The sequence below is a fragment of the Euprymna scolopes genome, chromosome 8 (assembly GCF_053919585.1).
Source record: "Euprymna scolopes isolate OS-2025 chromosome 8, ASM5391958v1, whole genome shotgun sequence".
Classification (NCBI taxonomy): domain Eukaryota; kingdom Metazoa; phylum Mollusca; class Cephalopoda; order Sepiida; family Sepiolidae; genus Euprymna; species Euprymna scolopes.
This window is the reverse complement of record NC_136489.1, coordinates 161,768,807-161,793,497: the sequence shown is the minus strand read 5'-3', so window position 1 is coordinate 161,793,497 and position 24,691 is coordinate 161,768,807. Positions and strand designations below refer to the sequence as shown.

General features: G+C 35.7%; 1 protein-coding gene across 1 annotated transcript in view; it reads left to right on the top strand.

Annotated features, from left to right (window-relative positions):
- LOC145283970 (WD repeat-containing protein 91-like) overlaps positions 1 to 24,691 on the top strand; it is a 222,075-nt gene that overhangs the window by 176,030 nt on the left and 21,354 nt on the right. The window contains exons 7-11 of the mRNA XM_080133067.1: positions 3,294 to 3,630; positions 14,071 to 14,108; positions 16,136 to 16,230; positions 18,166 to 18,262; positions 22,026 to 22,120. Of these exons, the coding sequence (XP_079989193.1) occupies positions 3,294 to 3,630; positions 14,071 to 14,108; positions 16,136 to 16,230; positions 18,166 to 18,262; positions 22,026 to 22,120 (662 nt within the window). The remainder of the gene's footprint in view (positions 1 to 3,293; positions 3,631 to 14,070; positions 14,109 to 16,135; positions 16,231 to 18,165; positions 18,263 to 22,025; positions 22,121 to 24,691) is intronic.

Sequence of the window (24,691 nt, the reverse complement as noted above, 5' to 3'; positions counted from 1 at the left end):
CTGCGGAAGGGGCTCTCTAATGGCAAATTCTTCCCTACTCCCCCAACCAAAAAAAAAAAAAAAAAAATTGTGATAACCTTAAATGAGGCTGGATGGGCCAAATAAGTGGACAAGACGGTCTTGATTGGAAATTTAAAAGCCGTAAAGAGAGTTAATATTTGAGATGAAATAAAAAAAAAACATTTAAAACTACTTAAAAACAAAAAAAATGATGCAAAATAACTTTTATTGGCTATGATAAAATCTATTTGATTTTTTTTTACCACTTTTTCAAATCACTGTGAATTGTAAAACTAACCTTAAATTTTGTTTTAAAAACTTAAATTTTGTCTGGAGAAGTCCTTGAAAATTTTTTAAGTTTTTGAAATGGACATTGAAAATCTGTATGAACTCTGTATATTATTCCTCTTCATGCAACACATGTCCTCAACCCTCATTGGCCAGATTTCACTTCTATACATCATTACACTGCATATAAATGTCTGATAAATTCTCCCTTTGTTTAACAGTGGTAATGCTCTGCTGATTAGTAATGACAAAAGTTCCTTAAACTTACTCCAAACCAATCCTAATTCTTGCATTCACACAAGTACCTGATCCTCCCTATGTTTCAGTTTTCCTATTTACGTGCCTTCTAAGTAGGGCAAAGTTAGACACAAGGTCAGTTTTTAATGTGAGGGAAATCCAGCTCCCTAATAAAGGGATACACTGGATAGGTACAAAAATAATAATTGCCTTAGTCTAGAAGGATTCTCCTCGCTGACTGAGGATATAAAAAAATAAAGTGTAGTATCAAAACAGATACTACACTTTGTTCATAGGCAAAAGGCCAAGGAATCCCTGTATTTCAGTGTTCCTATTTACTTGCCTCCTCACGAGGGCAGAGTTAGACACAAGGTCAGTTTTTAATGTGGGGGGAAATTCGGCTCTCCAAAAAGGGGCACTCTGGATAGGAACAAAACTAAAAATTGTCTCAGTCTAGAAAATTGTCTCAGTCTAGAAGGATTTTACCCACTGATCGAGGTCAGAAAAGTTGAAGTGTAGTATTAGAACAGATACTACACTTTTTTCTTATTTATATAGTTTATTTGTCATGAAGCCTTATAAAAAATTTGTGGGAGGGGGAAGAGTATAGGATCTTTCTAATTTGTCTTATAAAACTATGGAGATTACTCTTGACTGGCACCATTTACCACAATACCACATTCACTCCGTGGATTTACACCTACTTAATAAATTCCCCAAGCGTTTTTATAGGTTTTTGGTGACGTTGAAAACGAAAATAACGTTTAAAATTCCAGCAAACGAGTAGTTTCCAATATATGAAGAATTTTACGTAAATTGAGCACCCACACGTTGACGCTCCTCCAACAAAAATTCGGCAAATGTGTATTTCAGCGGCGTAAATTATTTGACCACTGAAACTGGTGGCCATAAAGTGGGTGATCATTATACGTTAAATTATTTTAGAATAGTGATCCCCCACTTTCTTTAAACTAACATTTCTTCATATCTTGGAAACTACTCGTTTGCTGGAATTTTAAACGTTATTTTTGTTTTCAACATCTCCAAAAACTCATAAATGTCTTAATTTTCCAAGTGTTTTTTTTTTCTAGAGCGTGGAAAGTCGATTGTCTGCCCCTTGCTGGTCTTATATTCCAAACATTCCCAATAGGTGTCGCGAGCAGTGTATCATCGTGGCCTTCGTTTAAGACGGTCTTGGTATCATTCCTAAACAAGATGGGGTGAAGTCATTCTTCGATAAAATGTCTCATAATATTTGATTTTCTTAAATAAAAAATAAAAAAAACTACTTGATCGATTTATATGATTTTTGGAATATGATATCTTCATGCAGTGACAAGTACATTCCTTATAAAGATTTTTTTACAGATTTTTCTTGTAAAAAAAATTTTTTTTTGCCCCGTTTATAGAGAAGCACCAAAATTATTTACATGTGTGTGTGTTTGTTTGTTCTTGACCAAAAGGCCAAGAAATCCCTGTGTTTCAGTGTTACCAGAACTTTTTGAACAATCTCAGTAATTTTGCCATTTTTTTCTCACCTGAGTTCTCACCTGTCTCTATTGTCTTACACTTTTTGCATGCAGATTGGTTATCTTTTAATCTACCAGTACTTCCGCTTGAAATTCCCATCTGTAGAACATTGACATAATATTCCATTAAAAAAATTTTTTTTGTTGTTTACAGAGAATTCACCACATCAAAGCCTGGAGGCCACTCGAGGATAATGGTTAATGAGTATACGGTAGTCAATGGGACAATATTGTAGTAATCGTTAGTAGTGGAAATTTGGTAAATTGGATTACTTAAGGGAACGGCTCATTAAGAACTTGTTTACATTGGACTTGAAAATAACCAAGTTGTAGTCAGTTGGAAAGCAAGAAAACAAAACAGAGTTCCACAGGCGTGCAGTTTTAAGAAAGAAACTTTGTTCATGGAATCTATGTTTAGGTTTAGTCACAGATAAAGAGTGTGGGAAATTGTTGATAGTGGTTTTGGCTAGACGAATGTTTTTCATGAGTTTGGCGAGGGGGGGGCATAGATTGAAGCTCAGCTGAGCACTTGCTATGAAAATAACGATGAAGCAGAGACGGGCTCGCAATATCTCTTCTGTGGAAAAGAGGTTGCAGAGAAGAGAAAAGGGCATCCTTTACCAGGCTACAAAATTTATTTTGAATTCTGTCAGGGCAGGACAAGATGCTTCTAACAGTTCCTGTCCAGATGTGGCAACAGTACTCCATCCTAGGACATACTTGGCTCTTATACAGGTAGAGAATTGCATTGGCAGTGAGTATCTACTGAAGCAGTAAAATGATCCCATCATTTTTCCAGTGACCTTGCGAATGGATTTGATGTATGTGTTCTATTTCAGCTCAGGAGTAAAGGTCAGACCTAGAAGTTTTTCCAATATGAGAGCCATTCATTTCAATTGATGCCGTAAAAATAGAAGCTTGGTTTTTGATGCATTAAAAGTAGCCGGCCACCTCTTTCCCCATTACTCAAGAGGAGAGAGAATCAGAGAGAACTTTGTCATTTGCTCCAAACCAATCCTTTCTCTTGCAATCACACTAGATTACTTCCCTGAGATCTACAATATGGTCCTCTTCAAATCCAATCTCAATGCACACTTGCAATAAACCGTCCTTATAAGTCATTAACTCTTATCCTCGAGTGACTTTCAGCCTTCATGAGTGGTGACTCACCAGTAAAAAACTAGTAAAAACCCAAAAATAACAACAAATTTTTTTCCCCTCTTCTTTTTGTTATTTCAGTGTCCAAGTGATGGAGAGGTTAGTGTGACATCTCGGAGTCATGGCTCTCCCAACCTCAGCAGCTCAGCTCGTAGCAGCAGTCAGGTTGATTTGGATACCAACTGTCCCTCTCCAGATATGCGCTCCTCTGCAGGATCATCCCCTTCAGCTTCTGGCAGTGGCAGTGGGGGAGGTAGTGGCACCCCAGGAACGGGAGACAGAAGATATATGTTTCAGGCGTTAGAAGAAGGGGAATATTCCGGAGCTTCCGCCTTAGATGGGGGACAAAAAGCTGAAGGAGACGGAAACGATCAAGTTGATAGCGCTAAACAACGGATGAAAGCAGATGAGATTCAAGGTAAAAAAAAAAATCTTTTGGTTGTATTTTTTTCGTACTTTTTTTTTTTTTTAAATGCTGCTGACATCACAAACAGACCAGAATGTATGAGGTGCCTTCAATAAATTTCCAGACTTATTTCATATAGACACTTTTATTGATAGTACACACATGAAACTCTAGCCCCCTTCGAAGTAATCTCCTCCGGCTGCAATGCACTTGTTGTACCGTTCCAACAACTTCTGGAGGGCTCCATGGAAGTCCTCTTGTGTGAGCATGTCAATAACCCTCGTCACAGCCTCTTTCATCTTGTTAGAGAATGGATCGAGAGAGAAAGGGAGGTGGTAAATTATATTGTAGACACGTTGACCGGAAGTCAGGATCAGCTGATCGGATTGCGTATGAGTCACGTGATCAGGTTAGCTGAATCGGAGAGATTTGGTTTGGACTTAGAAAGTGACGGACGGCTTAACAGACGTCTCCTCCCCTTCACGGGGGGGGGGGAGATGCTGACGTGTGTAGAAATGAGACCAAGAGAAACCATACAAGCTAGAGAATCACTTTCCATCCTTCTGCGAGACATCTGGAAAGTGAAATAAACTATAAAACCAATTCATCGTTTTGGAGTGATTGAACCTTCGTCCAAACAGGTACCAGTCTCCCCCCCAAGACACGAGATGAATCCAGATAGACCAACATCGACCAAGCAGGAAGGTATGTCCAAATATACATGTACCACACACACATGCACACAACGGCATATGAACAGATCATTTAATAGAGTGACCACTAGACGATCACACACGATCCCCTTTATGATACAGCAACACAACAATCTTCTCAATTGTCTCATGACAACAACCTCTAAGGTTTTCCTTGAGCTTAGGGAATAACCAAAAGTCACAGGGAGCAAGGTCTTATGTTATTATAGGGAGGGTGAGGAACTGTCTTGATGCCCATCTTGGTCAAATAGTCTGATCTTTTCTGAGCATCCTTTGAGACAAACTTCACGCAAATCTTCCGCATCTTCAGTTCTTCACGAATAATTGTGTGTACAGTTCCCACATTGACATCAAACTGTGCACTTATTGTCTCTATAGACACACAATAATTCTTATCCATTATTTGGTCAATCAGTCCTGATGTTCTGATTTCCTTACTCCTCCCACACCTCTCAGCATCCCTCATAGACTCCTTGCCTTCCTTGAATCTCTTATGCCACTCAAAAACTGATACTCGATTTGTGTAAAATGGTCCAAAAGCAGTACGAAGCATTCTATACGTTTCAAGTTTAAAACAATTTTATTGCATATCGTTCTTCTAAAATGTCCTCACATCCAGATTGCATTTTGAAATTCACCAGTTGTGACAATCAGGCTTTAGTAGGGTGTATTCCAATTCCTGCTGTAGCTGTTCACCTGAACCTGAAACCATAAAAATTAGTCAATTATCTCATAGTATGTATAATAATAACATACTGAATTTTCAAGAGTCTACAAAAATTTTAAATGCCTGTACAGTCTGGAGACCTATTGAATGCACCTTGTACCTGTAAAGAAATTAACTTTGATTTCCTCATTAAAAAAATAAAAAATAAAAACCAGTTATTTTATTAAAATATAATATTTTATCAATTTGAAAAAAAAAAAAAAAAAGCATTGATTTTTTATTTTGTTTTGTTTTTTAATTGAATTTTTTTATTGCCAACATTTTTGTCAAATAATCACAGACAATTATTATTATTTCACCACATTTCGGCCAACTATTCCTTTGACCTTCTTCAGGTGGGTGTTAACCCCAACAGGATAGGAATGCTGTATCCTCAGTAATTACTGCCTTCCATAGTTGATTTTGTCTCATCACATTTTGGGCCAACTAATCGTCTGGCCTGCTTTGGGTAGGATTGAAACCGCTATCTTCAGACAATGCTCACCTAGAACTGTAGAGATTGAATGCTTCTATGGAAGGCAATTTCTTAGGATACAGTTAAGACTCAGCATTTCTTTCCTATCATGGTTAACAACCACTTGAAGAAGGCCAGAGGATTAGTTGGTCGAAACATAGTGAAACAACAACTATAAAGATGAGGATAACAGTCGACAAATAAATAAATAAAAATATGCAAATTACCAATCTCCAAGGAATTCCAATAATAATATACTGTTCGTATGTTGGGTGTTATTCTAATCAACCCCACGTGCACGTCGTGACCACTGCCATGCAGACGGGGCTCTGATGAACGGCGAGTGTCCTGCGCCGTATAACTGGACCTCCACTGCCTTGTGGGCCAAGATTATTAAACCAAAGGCTAAGGGTGAGGTAACTCTGACAGAAACCTCCAGAGGAGCTTAGGCCCTGTAAGCTGCGGCATATATGACCCACTGGCGTGTGGAATATGCTCTGGTGCCCAGCAACCTAAGTTCCAGTCATGGATCAAATAGCATGGTGGGTGGAGAGGGCTCTGTAAGGCAACCTCTCTAGGAGAAGGAAAACTGATATAAAACCTGTAATGACTGCTGCTCCAATGATGTTGACTTGCTCTTCTTTTTGGTTCAATGTGGCAGTTGTTTAGAGAGTGGGATTGTCTCGGTGCAAAGTCTTTCCTCACTATAAAAAGTCTCATGCACAGGCATTGCTCGATATAAATTAGATACACTTTTTACCTCGTGTATCTTGATAGCAATTTTGGCAATGTTCGAAAACGAGTTTGCTGCCATCATTCTTTGTGTATAACTTGACAATAGTTTCATTATAAAAGCCATGGTTGAGATCAGTAGTCGCCGGTAACCTGACCATGCGACAGGTAGTACTAGGTTACATGGTACCAGTAGCATATGACATAACCTGACCTAACGCCTCCATATCCTATGGAAAACTCAAATAGAAGGTCTGGCAAAATAAAGACCTGACTTTCAGAACTAAATGCTTGGTGTACCGCGCCATCGTCCTCTCGTCACTCTTATACGGTGCAGAAACTTGGCCAGTGTACAAACTGGTAACCCGCAAGTTCAACACCTATATGATGAAACACCTCTGGCAGATTTTAAATGTCAAGTGGTATGACTTTTTCAGCAACAGGGAGATCCTATCACAAGCCAACCTCCCAAGCACGTATGACCTGCTCATCCGTGAAAACCTGAGATGGGCCGGGCATGTAAACAGAATGGAGAACTCCCAACTACCAAAACAGATACTGTTTTCACAATTGGAGGATGGGGTACGAGGCATAGGCAGACCTAAGCTCAGGTTTCGTGACACCGTCAAACGAAATCTAAAGGACAGGTTGATCCCTACTGGAAGCTGGCAGACCCTCAGTCGCGACCGTGACAAGTGGAGAATGATGGTTCACAGGAAGTCGTCTTTGGATATGAAGGACAGCACATGATGATATATATATATGATGATGATGAGATCAGTAGTTATGTCGACCTTGACGTTGTGATAATTGCAGTCATGATGAGAACAATAGTCCAGACAATCCAAATAACAGATATTATTCCTTATCTAAAAAAAAAAATCAGAAACAAATATTACCAATATTTATTTATTTGCAGACTGTTATCCTAATCTTTATAGTTGTTGTTGTTTGACCACCTGAAGAAGGCCAGAGGATTAGTTGGCCGAAACATGACGAGACAACCACAACAACTATGGAAGGCATTAATTACTTACAATACAGTTAAGAGAGTCAGCATTCCTATCCCGTCACGGTTAACCACCTGACGAAGGTTAGATGAATAGTTGGCTGAAACAACAACACCTATGAAGATGAGGATAACTGTTTGCAAATAAATCAATAAATATACAAATTACTAATCTCAAAGGATTCCAATAAAAAAATAATATTTAATGTTTTTGTTGGGTTTAAAACATTTTAAAACTATATTTTTCAACTTGAAGAATACAGGGTGACCCCCCCCCCAAAAAAAAACGGGCCCCAACTCTAATTAGCCCCCGTTTCTTAGTATTTTGTCCGAATGAAATGAAACTTTGGTCATAACTAGTTTATTATATTCAAAACATCACATCAAAACACTAGGGTGTTTGGCCTTTTTTTCTCCGTTCTACAGCAGATGTTCTAGATGGCCTCCATTTAGCTTCTTCTCTTTTTTTTTTTTTTTTTTTTTTTTGGTCGCCCTATATAATTGAAAATTTGGTGTTTATACTGACAGTTGTTTTCTGTTCTTGTTCAGAGGAATATAAATATTTCGATGGCTGTTCTCACACGCTGACCAGATTTAAGCTGGCGGATGTGGTGGAGTAACCACCATATCAAAAGCTGGATCTTGTTATTTCTATTGGTGACACGGGATGATATCAAATGTGTGTAACTCTCAGGTCAGTCTCATGACCTTTTTGAACATCCCCCCCCAAAAAAAAGAAGATAATATATTATCACAGGTTCTAACTATTTGCTTTAACACATGTATCATTATCTGGCAAGACATTGTGTTGTTTTGATGGTCCAGTTCTAACGAAGCAGAAGAACAGTTGGAAATATACAGTGATAAATAAAGAAGGATTTCATTTGTAACAGGTTGTCTATGAAGGCATGGGAAAATATCAGCAGCAGCTGTAAGATAGCAGGCTTGTGAGGATATTAGCAGCAGCAGCCGAGAAAAAAAGCACGTATGCAAATTAGGAAGTGTGCGAGAGCTGGCATGGAAAAAAAAAAAAAAAAAGGACACCACGTGGTTGGGAGAAGAAAAATTGCGGTTGAAAAAGATGGACGTGTAAAGTCAAAGGTGAAAAACGTCCGACTTGTAGTGGAGCAGAAAGAAAAACGTATTAGGGGGAGATGGGCATGTGGCCCCGCAGAGAGAGACTTTTTAAATGACTTGTGTTAAAAAAAGAAAGAAAAACGTATCAGGGGGAGATAGGCATGTGGCCCCACAGAGAGAGACTTTTTAAATGACTTGTGTTAAAAAAAGAAAGAAAAACGTATCGGGGGAAGATGGGCATGTGGCCCCGCAGAGAGAGACTTTTTAAATGACTTGTGTTAAAAAAAGAAAGAAAAACGTATCAGGGGGAGATGGGCATGTGGCCCCGCAGAGAGAGACTTTTTAAATGACATGTGTTAAAAAAAGAAAGAAAAACGTATCAGGGGGAGATGGGCATGTGGCCCCGCAGAGAGAGACTTTTTAAATGACTTGTGTTAAAAAAAGAAAGAAAAACGTATCAGGGGGAGATGGGCATGTGGCCCCGCAGAGAGAGACTTTTTAAATGACTTGTGTTAAAAAAAGAAAGAAAAACGTATCAGGGGGAGATGGGCATGTGGCCCCGCAGAGAGAGACTTTTTAAATGACTTGTGTTAAAAAAAGAAAGAAAAACGTATCGGGGGGGGGGAGATGGGCATGTGGCCCCGCAGAGAGAGACTTTTTAAATGACTTGTGTTAAAAAAAGAAAGAAAAACGTATCGGGGGGAGATGGGCATGTGGCCCCGCAGAGAGAGACTTTTTAAATGACTTGTGTTAAAAAAAGAAAGAAAAACGTATCAGGGGGAGATGGGCATGTGGCCCCGCAGAGAGAGACTTTTTAAATGACTTGTGTTAAAAAAAGAAAGAAAAACCGAGTCGGATTTATTCATTTGCTCTATTTGTTTGTCCACCTGCGACAGTACGCATTAACTGACTTGCACAAGATTTAATAAGAAGGTAATTTAATACATTTTGTATTTTAAAGCTTAATAAAGGAGGAAAGGATTAACCAGTCCAAGGATGGTAATTAGATTATTCCACACACATGCGTGTAAGACCCATCCCCCTCCCATCCATGAAAAAAAAAATCTATATGATGTACCTACTGGTGATGGAAAGAAAATATTGTATACCAAAAATTACATAAATTGATTTTTATTTTTAACTAGCGGGGGTACCCGGCATTGCCCGAGTGTTTGTTTCCAGGACGGGGGGGGGGGGAAGTAGGAAGGATCAAACCCGGAGTCATGAGTAAAAGTGGGAAAATAAAGTGTGGAAAAAAAACAAAAAAAAAAAAACATCTGCAACGTTAACAGTTCGGCCACCAAGAAAAGTCCATTCCAGTTGTTTAGAAAAAAAAAAAAAAAAAAAAAAAAACGACTACGGTAGGTCGGCGCGAACGTGAAAATATAATGTGAATTGTCCAGCACGCTAACCACTACGCCACAGAGCACTGCAGCTTAGTTTAGTGATTTTAAATAACTACACATGAAAGAACTACGAAGCCAAACCGGTGTTCTCTTCTCAACTGTTGCTTGTGAACGATCCCCAAACGGTGTTAAGTGGTGGCAGGGGGAGGAGGAATTTATTAGAGAGAAAATATTTTACCACTTCCATTGATCTTAACCGATTTTGGCCGTGACTTCTCAGCAGAAAAAGTATAGAAATCTAAGATTATCGAGGAATTTGAGAAATAATAAGCCTATAACACACCTCAGATATTGTTCTGCCGTTTGTGCATATTATATTTGCATGAAATATCTTGATTTTTAATCCTATTAAGGTCAAAATCCGACGGGAAAAAATGAGTTCATTTTATTTATATAGAGATTAAGAAAGTCAAATTTTATGTGATGATTGCGTGATGACATCTTGAAAGCAATCTAAAGCAACAAGGGAGATAATTCTAAATATTTCAAACTTGCGAGATTTTAAAAAGCCATTCTTAACATGGGAAGTGGGGGCTTTTTTTTTTTTGTAAAAATAAAACAACTTTATCATTGTACATAATTTTTGGTGTACAATATTTTTTTTTTTTTATCATGGTTACATACATTATACATAGTTTTATTTTTGTTTCTACATCGGGTGAGGAGAAGTTCAAGACAAGTCCCAATAGTGAGCTTAGATTTCTATAATCGTTGTGTTTCTTTCACATATTTTTTGTCAACACTACTGCTTCAGCATAATAATATAGATGCTGAGAGCACCCTACGCATCTGGCAGTTTCTACCCCAGAAAAATTGTGTAATGTTGTTCCAGTATTAATACAATACTAACCTTCCTATTCATCCACTCTTCTTCCATGTGACGTTTTTTTCTTTTCACTAAAGTTCAAAAGGCTCATCATTTTGTGGCATACGTTATGAAATGAAGCAGCATCTACAGAAGAATCCGTTTGGCCTCCTGCACAGAAATGCATCAGAATAGGAGTATAAAATGTATCTGACCCATAAGGGATTACCTTGCATAGAGGTGGGTGGTGGGGCTGGTTATTATTTGAAATTGAAGTTCATTGTAACATGTCAGCGCTTTTCACACACACCTCCTTAATACTACGAGTATGGGGCCTAACTTAATTTTGTTTTGCAATATTTTAAATGAGAATAGCTAATATTCAGACTTCTATTCTCATCTTGGTTGTCATTTTCACAATGTTTCAGCCGTTGTAAGGTTTCCAAGTTTGAAAAGATGCACCTGAGGAAGATTGGAGGTTACATTGGCCAAAACATCGTAGAAACTGTTGGTTGTTGACCCAAGATGAGAATAGTAATCTGAATATTAACTATCCACATTTAAACTATTTTTTTTTAACTTGTGTTCACCCCTAACAAGGCATATTCCCACTTGGACATAAGGGGCTACTAATTGTGAGCGCCCCTAAGAGAGATTAAAATGTTGGTTTACATTACATTTGAACTTCTGCATATCAGTACAGTCAGGGAAGCAGGTAGCAGGAAGGGAATTCCAAAGTCTGGCTGTTCTAGGGAAGAAGTGACTGTGAAAAATAATGTTAGATTAGGCCCAATGAACATAGTATTTTGGAGTTGTGTCTGAAACTATAAAATGTTCTGTTCAGAGTTTCAGATATGTTCCCTTGTAGCACGGTTGCTGGCCTTGGCAGAGCCGTTTTGGACAACGATAGCGTTTAATATGAACTGTTTATAAAATTATAACAAAAGGAAATGAAACAACAGAAGAAAACGAAAGCTATATATACAGATGTGCACGGATGTTAAAATGAAAATAAATGAAACGTGAAAGAATAGAAAGGGTCACCAGTTAGCAAGTGCTAAAGCATAGTTTTATAAATGAGCAATTGAGAAAAACGAAATTTTATAGCAAAACATTTTTTATATCTAAACAGGTGTTGGTGATGCAACATGTTGGTGATAGGTCAAGGGTTGGAATTTGTTTGATCATGCGGAACCTATTAGGTTGATGATTCTTTTTTGAACCTTGCTTAGGAATGAGAAACTAGTGGTAGATGCACTAGCAATAATAATATTACAGGGTGACTCCCCAAAAAACGGGCTCCAACTCTAATTAGGTCCCATTTCTTAGTGTTTTGTCCGAATGAATTGAAACTTTGGCCATAACTAGTTTATTATATTCAAAACATCACATCAAAAAACTAGGGTCTTTGGCCTTTTTTTCTCCGTTGATCTGATATTGAGCACATGGTACAGTGGGGCAAGAGGTGACTGGTTACCTTTAATGCATCTAAGACCAAGCTCCTATCTCTACATCATAAACGTTCTGATCCCCATCTGGCATCAATTGAAATGGATGGCTCTCGTCTAGGGGAGGCCCCATGTTTTGATAAGCTTCTGGGTTTGACCTTTACTCCTGATCTTAAATGGATCACATACATCAAGTCTGTTGCCAAGGTCGCTGGAAAAATGGTAGGATCCTTCTACCGCTTCAGAAGATATCTCACTACTGATGCAATTCTCTATCTATATAAAAGCCAAGTACATCCAAGGATGGAATACTGCTGTCACATCTGGGCAGGAGCTGTTAAAAAAAGCCTATCCTGCCTTGACAGAGTACAAAATAGACTTTGTGGCTTAGTGGGGGATGCCCTTTTCTCTTCCCTGCAACCTCTTTCCCACAGAAGAGACGTAGCGAGCCTATCTTTGTTCTATCGTTATTTCCATGGCAAGTGCTTGTCCGAGCTCCATTCTCTGGTCGCCCCTTGCCAATCTTTTTCCAAAAACACCCGACTAGCTGAAACCACTGTCAATAATTTTCCCCACTCCTTATCTGTGCCTAAATCAAAACGTAGATTCTATGAACAAAGCTTTTTTCTTAGAACTGCACGCCTGTGGAACTCTGTTCCGCTTGCCTGTTTCCCTCCCGACTTCAACCTGGATATCTTCAAGTCCAATCCTGATGAATTGCCCCCTTAAGTAATGACACTTTATCAATTCTCCAATACTATTACTACACTATCCGATTGATTACTGTACACACAATAACCCTTATCCCCGAGTGGCCCTTGGGCCTTGATAAGTGGTGAACTCCATGTAAAAAAAAAATGCTCAGAAAAACAATTGAATATATATATATATATATATATAAACACCTGGACAACGCCAGGCCCCCCTCCCCGATAGTACAGGGGGACCCCATAAAACGGCCCCCAACTCTAATTTGATCCCGTTTCTTAGTGTTTTGTCTGAATGAATTGAAACTTTGGTCATAACTAGTTTATTATATTCAAAACATCACATCAAAGCACTAGGGTCTTTGGCCTTTTTTTCTCCGTTGACTGTAAAATGCTCAGAAAAACAATTGAATGTCCTCTGTTTTTTTTTTGGTCACTCTGTAATAACAAGCTGCGTGTTCGTGGGCCCCCTTTTTTGGTGCTGCATGTGAGATAATGCCACAAAAAATAGTGAAGAAGTGATGAATGTGAGAAGTGTGAAGGGCCAATGTTACTTAAACATTTTCAACAAGTTTCAGAAAAATCTAATGAATGGGGCGAAGTTCTCGGGTAAAAAGTGTCATTTTTTGCAAGTTTGGGGCATTTGTGACCTCTTTTGAGCTCCTAAGAATGCCGAATTCCAATGAAAATGGACAAACGGTGCAGTTTCACACCTTAAGACATGTATATTTGAATTCAGCACCATCGAAAACTACTATGTAGACATACATATCAAGTTTTTGAGTAATATGAAAAAAGAGCCCCAAAAAGACGGGTTTCTTTTTTGGGTTTTTTAAGGTCCAAAAGTCCCAGAAGGATACGAACCAGAATTTTGCCAGGATCACCCATACTGAATCTATATTAAAAACAATGGGCTTCACATTTTGGCAAAGTTTCAGAAAAATTTAATGGATGGATCAAAAGTTATGGGGTAAAAACATGTAATTTGCGGCCATTTGGGGGCATTTTTTACCTCTTTTGAGTCCCTGGGAACGCAACGGGAATTTTCGCAAAAAACATTTTTTTACTGTGCACATCTATTTAATGAAATACAATTTGTGGCAAAATTTCAGGAAAAACTAATGGACGGTTATCTGGAAATCGTCCGGAATAACGGACGCATGAGCGGACGCCACTGAAAGCATAGGTCTCTCTCTGATAAATCGGGGGGACCAATAATAATAATAATATAGATTCTCAAGTAGCATTTTGCCAAGTAGAAACAATGAAATATGAAAGGAAAGCATGCAAAAAAAAAAAAAAAAAAAAAATTTTTAAGTTTGAAAGAATAACAGTGTATTGTTATTGAATTTTTTAATGTTTGATTCATTTCAGGTAATAGAAACGAGACTCCTTTTATATTACTTAGTCAGGTAAGCATCCAGTTTCATCAATTTCCTTTTATTTTTGTGAATTATAGAAGTTTAATGAGGCAACAACATATAAGTTCTAACATGTTTATTAGATGATGAGATGCGACTTTTAGTTGTTTCATTTTATTTGAACAAGTAAAACCGTAAACTTTTTGGCCATGCTAAATGATCAACCACTGGTCTGTCAAATTTATGCTTTGAGGGTATCTTAGAAGGCAGAAGAGGCAGAGGAAAGCCAATGAGAAGATGGAGAGAAAATGTTTTTGATTGGGCATTTCTCAACAGTTGGGCGTCCATTAACCAACTTGCCCTGGATTGGAAGGTTGGTTGGTTGGTTGTTTTTGTTTTACGGCATATCAACCCTTTTCGGGTTATTTAATGCCGAATCCAAAGATTTTGAAGAAAAATTTTTTTAATAGAATATATTTGTTGTTTTCACGTCGGTTTCTATTTAATCCATAGTTGGGACCCCTAACAAGTACTACCACTCCGGGTCAGAGTGGACCTGGGAGCAATGGTAATTAAAGGGTGGCTCCACACTCTCCAAAGCCCTCAAGCTGGGACCTCACCACTGGATATAGTTTAAGGTTATATTCAGGACCCCCATTGAGGGACTTTTACCCTCTGCAGGGAGGCAGTCGGCGTATTCTAATGCCCCACTGACAGAGCCTGGATTGGAAGGAGTGGCAAAAAATAAGTCCCTTGGTTTCACAATCTGCACCAAGCAGAAGATGTGACTCATGATGATGCCTTCAGTTGAAGTTCTCAGAAATCAAGGGGGCCCCCTACCAGAGGCTAACACTTGAACTCTATATGAGATACGTCGATATTCGAATGTTCAATTAAAGTTCTATATCTCTCAAACACTGAGTTAGTAAAGAAGTTGAGAACATAATTTTCCTTTTCCTAATTGACCATTTTAATCTAATATATAAAAGGCTATATGTCTGTCTGTCTCCATATTTTCAAACTCTATCTCCTCCGAAACTAAAAGTTGCAGCGCAGTACTAGGGACCTCAAATGATTGGATTTTTTACAGATCCTTCTTTTATGGGTGTTTAGCCGTTAAAATAGTTTTTAAGGGGTCAAAAATAGGTCAAATTTTTAAAATTGTTAAACATTTTGTACATTCATCTTAGTTTATTTTTAATTTTTATTTTAATTATTTAAAAAACAAACATAATTTGTTATCTGATGTATTATGGGCTACCATTAGAACATTTTTTTTAGTTTAACTATTTAAAAAAAGCAAAGAAAAAAAAAATCAACGGTAGTTTCCTGATGCATTATGGGCTACCATTAAAACATTATTTTTTAGTTTAACTATATATTAAAAAAAAAGCAAGGAAACAATTGTAGTTTTCTGATGCATTATCAGCTACCATTAAACAATTTTTTTTGTTTAACTATTTAAAAAAAAAAAAAAAAAATTAATTGTAGTTTTCTAATGCATTATGGGCTATCATTAAAACAATTTTTTTAGTTTAACTATTTAAAAAGAAGCAAACGTAATTGTAGTTTTCTAATGCATTATGGGATACCATTGAAAGATTTTTTTAGTTTAACTATTTAAAAAAAAGCAAACTTAATTGTAATTTTCATATGCAATATAGGATACTATTAAAATATTTTTTTTAGTTTATCTATTTAAAAAAAGCAACAAAAAATAATTGTAGTTGTCATATGCATTATGGGCTTCCATTAAACCAATTTCTTTTAGTTTAACTCTTTAAAAGAACCAAACAATTGTAGTTTTTTAATGCCTTATAAGATACCATTAAAACTTTTTTTTTATTTGACTATTTAAAAAAAAAAGCAAAAAAAAAACAATTGTAATTTTTTAATGCATTATGGGATACTGTTAAAATAATTTCTTTAGTTTAACTATTTAAAAAAAACAAAGACAAACGTAATTGTACGTTTCTAATGCATTATGGGATACCATGAAAATACTGTTGCTTTTTATATTCTGTTGCAATTGTTACCTTTTTGGCTGATGACTAAATCAATAATATTTCTTATTGTAGGAAGAATACACAGAACATCGGTCTGGAATTTGCTATTGTCGATTTAGTAATTCTGGTCAGTACGTGGCCAGTTTAGATGCTGATGGAGTCGTCAAGTGAGTTTCAAAATCTTTTCTTGCAGCAAGTTTGAGGACAAAATTATTCACCTATTTTAATGTTGCTCGTTTTTTTTTGGTTTTTTTTTTGGTTTTTTCTATTTTATCGTTATTTCCATGAAAAGTGCTCGACTGAGTTTCATTCGGCTTTGTAAAATGTTTGCAGCAAGAACTTGTCTTAATACCATCACTGCAAAGGACTTTTCTTTTCTTCCTTTGTGTGTGTGTGTGCAAACTGTAACAAAATTTCCATGAACAGTGTTTCTTTCCAAGAACTTCCCATTTGTGAGTGATTTACTGCAGACTACAATAAGGGTCGTCTTCGAATCCAGTTTCAACAAAAATTTGCCATAAATCATCGTCATAAATAATTCTGTTCAGTTCATTTTTAATCTTCACAAAATTCTTCAAAATTTAACTGACAATTATTTCATTAACTTTTACCCTCGAGTAATTTTTGGTTCTTAATAAATGATCACTCATTATTAAAAAAAAAAGAAAAAAAACATTATGTCACAAATGATTTCCTTTAAATAACATTCTTGTGCTGTTGTTCATAAAATTATGGGCGCTTCTACACTATTAGGACGAAATTTCGAAAATCATAAAACTGAATTTCACATGAAAACAAATGGTATCTACGTATTCCTCATATTTTTAAGATGATTATATCCAAAAATTACCAAAATTGATAAGGTAGAAAATTATTTATTGAAGAAGGTTGGAGGTTACATCAACCGAAACGTTGTTAAAATCACACTCAAGATGAGAACAGTAGTTAAAGAAAATAAAAACAGAATTTGATGAGAATGATCGTATTTGCTTATGTAAGACACAGGAGACTTCAAAGGGGAGGTAATTTTCCATTTTGATTTTAACAAGATGGCCACAATGTTTTGCCTGCCAACACGATTAAAGTTGTTTTTTCAATAATTCAGTAATATTTAGGTAATTTCGACTGCATAATTTGGAAACTACCATTGTAATTTATTAGAATTGACAAAAAAGAATCAGTTGAACCCATTGTTTTTTATCTGAAAACTCCATTTACCGACTACAAAATCTCGTCCCAATAGTGTAGAAATTGTGAAATAAAAAATTTGATTCTTCAAGCTGAGAGATCTACAAACCTTTATTAGCTGAAATGAAAATATGAGATTATCCGTATTGTTTGGATTCATCAAACTACTGTTCTCGTCTTGAGTGTGATTTTAACGTTTCGGTCGATGTAACCTCCAACCTTCTTCAGGTGTATCTTGTCAAACTTGGGAATTTGGACGGAATTTCAAACAGAACCTTGATTTACTTCACGCGGGTAGCATACTTTTGTTCCGTCAGCCATGACTGGATAGTAAGTAATTTGCAATTGTATTTTTCGGTCGCCCACACTGAGAATTGAATCTTCAACCTTCAGGAGAATATCAGTTTTTACAATTGATTTTTTTCAAGTACTTTAACCAAGTACCAGTGGCGCAATGGTTAGAGTACTTGGAAAAATCAATTGTAAAAAGTGATATTCTCTTGAGGGTTCAATTCTCAGTGCGGACGACCGAAAAATACAATTGCGAATTACTTAGAACCTCGATCCAGTCATGGCTGATGGAACAAGAGTATGCTACCCCCGTGAAGTAAATAAAGGGTTCCGCTCGAAATTCTGTCAAGATACACTTGAAGAAGGTCAGAGGTTACATCGACCAAAATGTTGGGAAAATCACACTGAAGATGAGAACGGTAGTCCAATGAATCCAAATAATATGAATAACCAATCCATATCTAAAAAAAAAATTTAGAAACGAGATTATCCGTATCATTTTCATGTCTTATCTCACTAAAATTTTAGCAATTGCTATTTTGATTTCAGTTTAAACATTGAGGGTTTGTAATAACCAATGTAATTCCATTTTCTTATGTTCGTCTTTTTTATTATTCTTTCAGAGTTTGGACTTGGAGTCCACAGCCTTCAACAAAGGCCACTTGTATGGCCAAATCACCATTCTTATCCTTGGAATGGTCACAAAAATCAGATCGCCTGGTAGGACCTTTTTTTTTTTTTTGATTTACATTTCTCTCACTCTGCAATACTCCTGTATTTTCTACCATAATTCTTCGAAATTCCGAATGTTGGCAGCCATGTCCCTTCAGATGTTGTGATATGGAGCTAGAGTCAGAGAGGTGGAGAGTCAATCTTTGCAACAACGGAGATTGGAGAAGATAAAAAGGAAAATTGTAAAACAGAATAATTCCGTGCTATTCAATAATATTTGTCTAAATGAGAAAATGCTGCCTAAATATACACAATATATATATATATATATATATATTTAGTAATGTGATTGATAATTTAAAAATCAAATTATAATTAAATTAAAAATCCGTTTCATAAGAAGGAACAACAACAAAATCAATTATTTGTACGATCGTTTCGGAAAACAGTGTTTTTGTTGTGGTAGACATCAAGTTACGGACAATAATTATTACATATAGTTTTTTAGTAAACAAGGTTTCCTCGTCAGCAAATATTGTGAAGGGTTTTTATTAAATGTGAAAGACACCATAAATAAACCTAGCATTAAAAGTAAGGCAGATGTATCTTTTAATTTTTCGCCTTTTGAAATCAGGAACTATGGTTGAAGTATTCATATAGATGTTTGCTATAGCTTCTCAGCTTGTTCTAATCTCCTTTAAATAAATATATATATATATATATATATATATATATATATATATATATATAGTTTAAAATTCCACTGACATGTTTTGTCGTCTACAACTCATCAGAATGGCTGAATCTAGCGAGATTCAAAATCAGGACCCTATGGTTAGAACCCAAAACATCTACCCCTGGGCTATCACACACGACGGCTGGACGTACATCATTTTATGTAGATGTTTTTTGTTTTTGTTTGCGATACTTTTAAATCTCGTTGGATTCAGCCACCCTGATGAGTCGTAGATGACGAAACACGTCAGTAGATAATTATATTTTAAACTATATATATGCTGCTCCCCATTTGGGAGTACCAAATTGGTAAAAGGGGAAAATTATTGCCAACTCGCATTTACTACTAATTTACAACTATCATACTTGTTTGTATTTTCTGTTAACATATTATTCTTTTCACCGTTTCCGAGTCTTCTCGTTATTCCTTCCAACAGTCACGTCACAACATGTTTGCACTTATAACGGAAAGAAAATATCATCCACCAAAAACCATGTACATTGATCAAGTAGTTTTATTTTTAAGTGAATTTGACATTTGCCAATATCCTCCCTCTCCATGTTAAGAATGGCTTTCTAAAATCTCACAAGTTTGAATTATTTGGAGTTATCTCCTTTGCCCTTCCAGACTGTTCGCAAAATGATGTCAGTCAAAGTTTAGCTATAAAATTCTATTTTCTTAATAAAAATAAAACTACTTAATCTATTTACCTGATCTTTGGCATACAATGTTTTCTTTTTCTTTCTTTTTTTTTATGTGAGAGGGAATCCTAGACAAGCGCCACTCATTTTCTTGGTAAATAAGTTTAGTAAATATTTTGTTTGTTGAAGACTTTCAAACTGAACGATAAAATAGATTTTCTTGAGATTAATAATTGTCGTGCTTCAACTCACACTTAAAGCATGTCACTTGTGTTAAATTAATAATTGAGATACGAACTGCCTTCAGTAAGTTTGCATACTTTTTTTTCGTATGGACACTTTTATTGACAGTACACACATAAAACTCTAGTCGCCTTCAGAGTAATCTCCTCCGGCTGTAACGCACTTGTACCATTCCAACAACTTCTGGAAGCCCCCATGGAAGTCCTCTTGTGTCAGTGACCCTCGTCACAGCCTCTTTCATCTTAGTTCTCTTATAACGACAGCCTCTAAGGTTTTTCCTTGAGCTTAAGGAATAATCTAAAGTCACAAGGAGCAAGGTCTGGACTATAGGGAGGGTGAGGAACTGTCTTGATGCCCATCTTGGTCAAATAGTCTGTGACAAGGATGGTGTTGTGGACTGCACCCTTGAGACAAACTTTGCGCAAATCTACTGCATCTTCTTTTCTTTGCAAATAATTGTGTGTACAGTTCCCACACTGACACCAAGCTATGCACTTGTCTCTATAGACACACACAGGTCCTTATCCATGAAATTCTTTATTTGGACAATCAACTCTGGTGTTCTGACTTCTTACTCCTCCCACACCTCTCATCATCCCTCACTGACTGCATGCCTTCCTTGAATCTCTTATACCACTTAAAAACTGATGCTCGATTCATGCAAGATGGTCTAAAAGCAGTCTGAAACATTCCATATGTTTCTGTGGCATTGTTTCAAGTTTAAAACATAATTTTATTGCATATCGTTCTTCTAAAGTGTCTCCACGTCCAGATTACATTTTTTAAATTCACCCGCTGTGACAATCAGGCTTTAGTAGGGTGTATTCCAATTTCTGCTGCAGCTATTCATTTGAACCTGAAATCATAAAAATTGGTCAGTCATCTCATTAGATGTATAGCAATGACATATTGGAGTTTCAGGAATCTATGACAATTTTAAATGCCTGTACAAAAAAAAGTCTGGAAACTTATTGAAGGCACCTCATAGTTGGGCAGAAGAATACCATACATTTTCATGCTACGTAATGATTTTTTTTTCTCCACCCCATGGATTTAAATAAAGGCCTCTGTTTGAAATTCCGTGCAGATTCCCAAGTTTGACAGAAACATTTCTGATCTCGACAAGATACATCTAAAGAAGGTTGGAGGTTACATCGACCGAAACATTGTGAAAATAACAATCAAGATGAGAACCGTCATCCAAATAATCCAAATAATATGGATATTTGTCACCTGTTAAAAAATTCTGCCAAACATTTTACAAATACAGTAGAACCCCGGGATATGGTGGTCCTAGGATATGTTTTTTTCTTTTTAAGTTATGATGGTGAATATGACATTTTTCCAGGCCCTAGTTACGGTATTTGCCCTGCTTTACGGTGTTATTTATAATGTTATTTGATTATATACATGTGTATTATATACTGTACTGTATTTTGTTACTAATTTTTTTATGCCGTATCCCGGAGTTCTACTGTATGAAAAATCGATCTTCATGTACTTTTATTAATTTTTCCCAAACTGTAACTCGTCCATATCTACTTACATTGTTGTTCACTACGTTAGGCCCTGCAGCAATGCTGTTGTTTTGTTTGTTCTTAATGACAGACAGCTGAAACAATAAATGAAGAAAGAGATGACGACAATGATTGTGTATAAAAAATATTTACTGACATGACGATAGATCCATTTTTCTTTGCTTTGTGTTGTTTCTGACTTGATCATCGCTGCAAAAGGTTTGGGTTTACTTTAAAAAAAAAAAATGTTTTTTTTTTTTATATAAATTGATATTACATTTTTTTTTTTTTCATTTTTTTTTCATTTTTTTTTCATTTTTTTTTCATTTTTTTTTTTCCATTTTTTTTTTCATTTTTTTTTCATTTTTTTTTCCATTTTTTTTTCCATTTTTTTTTTCATTTTTTTTTTCATTTTTTTTTGTTTTTTCATTTTTTTTTGTTTTTTCATTTTTTTTTTCATTTTTTTTGTTTTTTCATTTTTTTTTGTTTTTTCATTTTTTTGTTTTTTCATTTTTTTTGTTTTTTCATTTTTTTTTTGTTTATTCATTTTTTTGTTTATTCATTTTTTTGTTTTTTCATTTTTTTTTTTTTTCATTTTTTTTTTTTTTCATTTTTTTTTGGTTTTTCATTTTTTTTTTGTTTTTTCATTTTTTTTTTTTTTTTTCATTTTTCAGTTGTTGTTAGGCAATCGATCTGGCAATATCCGTCTCTTTGACGTAAAAGATAAAAAGTCCGTGGTTGATGCCTGTGCAGATCAAAGTTACCCAAGGTGAGTAGTTAAAATGCACACACACACACACAAAATAAAATGCAAAAATCTCATTATTTTCTAAGTTTTGATTTTATTTATTTATTTTTTTTTAACTCATGTTCACCCCTTACAAAGCATATCGCCACTTGGACGTAAGGGGGCTACTATTTGGGGCCATGTCTAGGAAAGATTAACAAGATATTTGTTTATGTTACATTTAAATTTCTGCATATCAGTACAGCCAGGGAAGCAGGCAGCAGGAAGGGAATTCCAAAGTCTAGCTATTCGAGGGAAGAAACTATTAGAATAGAAAGCTTTCTGGCATTTAGGGACATCAACAGTGAAGGGGTGAGATCTTATTGCTAAGCGTGTTTGTCGGAGATATGTATGTTGAGGGGGTACAAGTGAAACGAGTTCATCAGAACACATTCCATTAAAATATTTGTAAAACAGGCACAATGATGCAACATTGCGGCGATGGGACAGGGGCTGGAGCTTAGTTGACAAAGTGGGACCTATTAGATTGACAACTTTTTTTTGGACTTTATCGAAGAGAGGGAGGTTAGTGATAGATGCACCAGCCCAGATGTTGCAATAATACTCCATGCATGAGCGAATGGTGGCTTTGTAGAGGTAAAGGATACTCTCAGGTGTGAGTAGTTTTCTAACTCGATAGAGGGAATCCTTCTTTGCAGCAGCCTTTGCAATGTCCTCTATGCATTTGTTCCAGTTCATATTGCCTGAAAATGTTAGGCCGAGGAGTTTGAAGGTAGAATTCTTAGGTAGGGTGCTATTTATCATGGATATAGGCAGGTGGAGAGGTGTCTTGTAAATTTGATATTTTATTTGTGAAATGCTGAGATGTGGAAATGAATTCGAACATAATTGAACAGACTATTAGGAAATTATTTCAAATAGGTTTTTCATTGGTCAATGATTCTCATTGGTCAATGATTCTCATTGGTCAATGATTCTCATTGGTCAATAATTTTCATTGGTCAATAATTCTCATTGGTCAAGAATTCTTAATAATTTACTTATTTATTTTTACTCTTTTTCATTCCAAACATGGCATATTACCACTTGGAATGTAAGAGGCTACTATTTTGGATTGTGTCTAACGGGGAGCTCTGGGGAGTTGAGCAGCAAGATATTTATTAATATCACTTAAACTTCAGCAGGTTAGTAGAGTCAAAGAAGCAGGAAACGGGGAGGGAATTCCAAAGTCTAGCAGTTTGAGAGAAGAAACTATTAGAGGAGAAGGCTTTCTGGCATCCAGGGACCTCAACAGTGAAGAAGCGGGATTTTGTTGCTTGTCGAATTAGTCGGGAGTATGTACATCGAGTTAGTTAAGGGGGCACAAATGCTATGAATTTATCAATACTTTTTCATAAAGAATGTTAATGAATTTATTTAATAAATTAAGACAAACATAGCTTGAAAAGCAAGACTTCAAAATTTGCAAATTTTGATGGCAGAAGGAAAATATTTTATGCAAAAATATCATGTAAATTGATCAAGTTTCATTTTTTAATAAGAAAATCAAATGTTTTGGGTAAACAAACAGCGAGGAAATCACAACGGCATTTTGAAAATAAGGGAAATAACTCCAAAAATTCAAACTCGCGAGATTTTAGAAAGCCATTCTTAACATGAGGACATTGGAAAAACTTACCTAAAAATGATTTTCTTTATAAAAAAAACCTACTTGATCAATTTATGTGAATTTTGGAATCTATGTATTTATACAATAGCCTATGTGTTATTTTGTGTGTCGCACTTACATCCAGTTGTTTAATTGTTATGTACTCCCATTTCTTGTAATAAATAATTTTACCAAGAATTCTTCATAAGTCTTGGTTTCGGTTTCAGCTGATGGCACCTTAGTAATTTATTTTTTTCATAAATAATTTTATCAAGAATTCTTCATAAGTTTTGGTTTCGGTTTTGATTATAGCTGAAAGAACTAAAGTTATATATATATATATATATATATATATATAAAATGGGTTAATAAATTCCAACGAAAGAAAGATGTATATTTAAATAAGGGAGTAGTCACCAACAATGTGTATTTTTTAACATTATTTTATTATTCCGTGTTTTGGTTTTTCATTGAGAATTATGTTTGGATCATTGTAATAATGTTTTTAAGTCATTGAAATCGTTTACGCGCGTTTCAGACGGTCTGTGATGCGTCCTCGTCAGAAATTATTTTCAAATGTGTAAAAATGGCGATTTTCTTAGTTAATTTGAAGTTTTTCCAAGGGGTGGAGGCTTGTAAGTATTTATTATTCATTGGTATGCTGAATTTTTATTGCTCCACCCCTTGGAAAAACTTCAAATTAACTAAGAAAATCGCCATTTTTACACATTTGAAAATAATTTCTGACGAGGACGCATCACAGACCGTCTGAAACGCGCGTAAACGATTTCAATGACTTAAAAACATTATTACAATGATCCAAACATAAATCTCAATGAAAAACCAAAACACGGAATAATAAAATAATGTTAAAAAATACACATTGTTGGTGACTACTCCCTTATTTAAATATATATATATATATAAGTTTGGGATTTGATTTC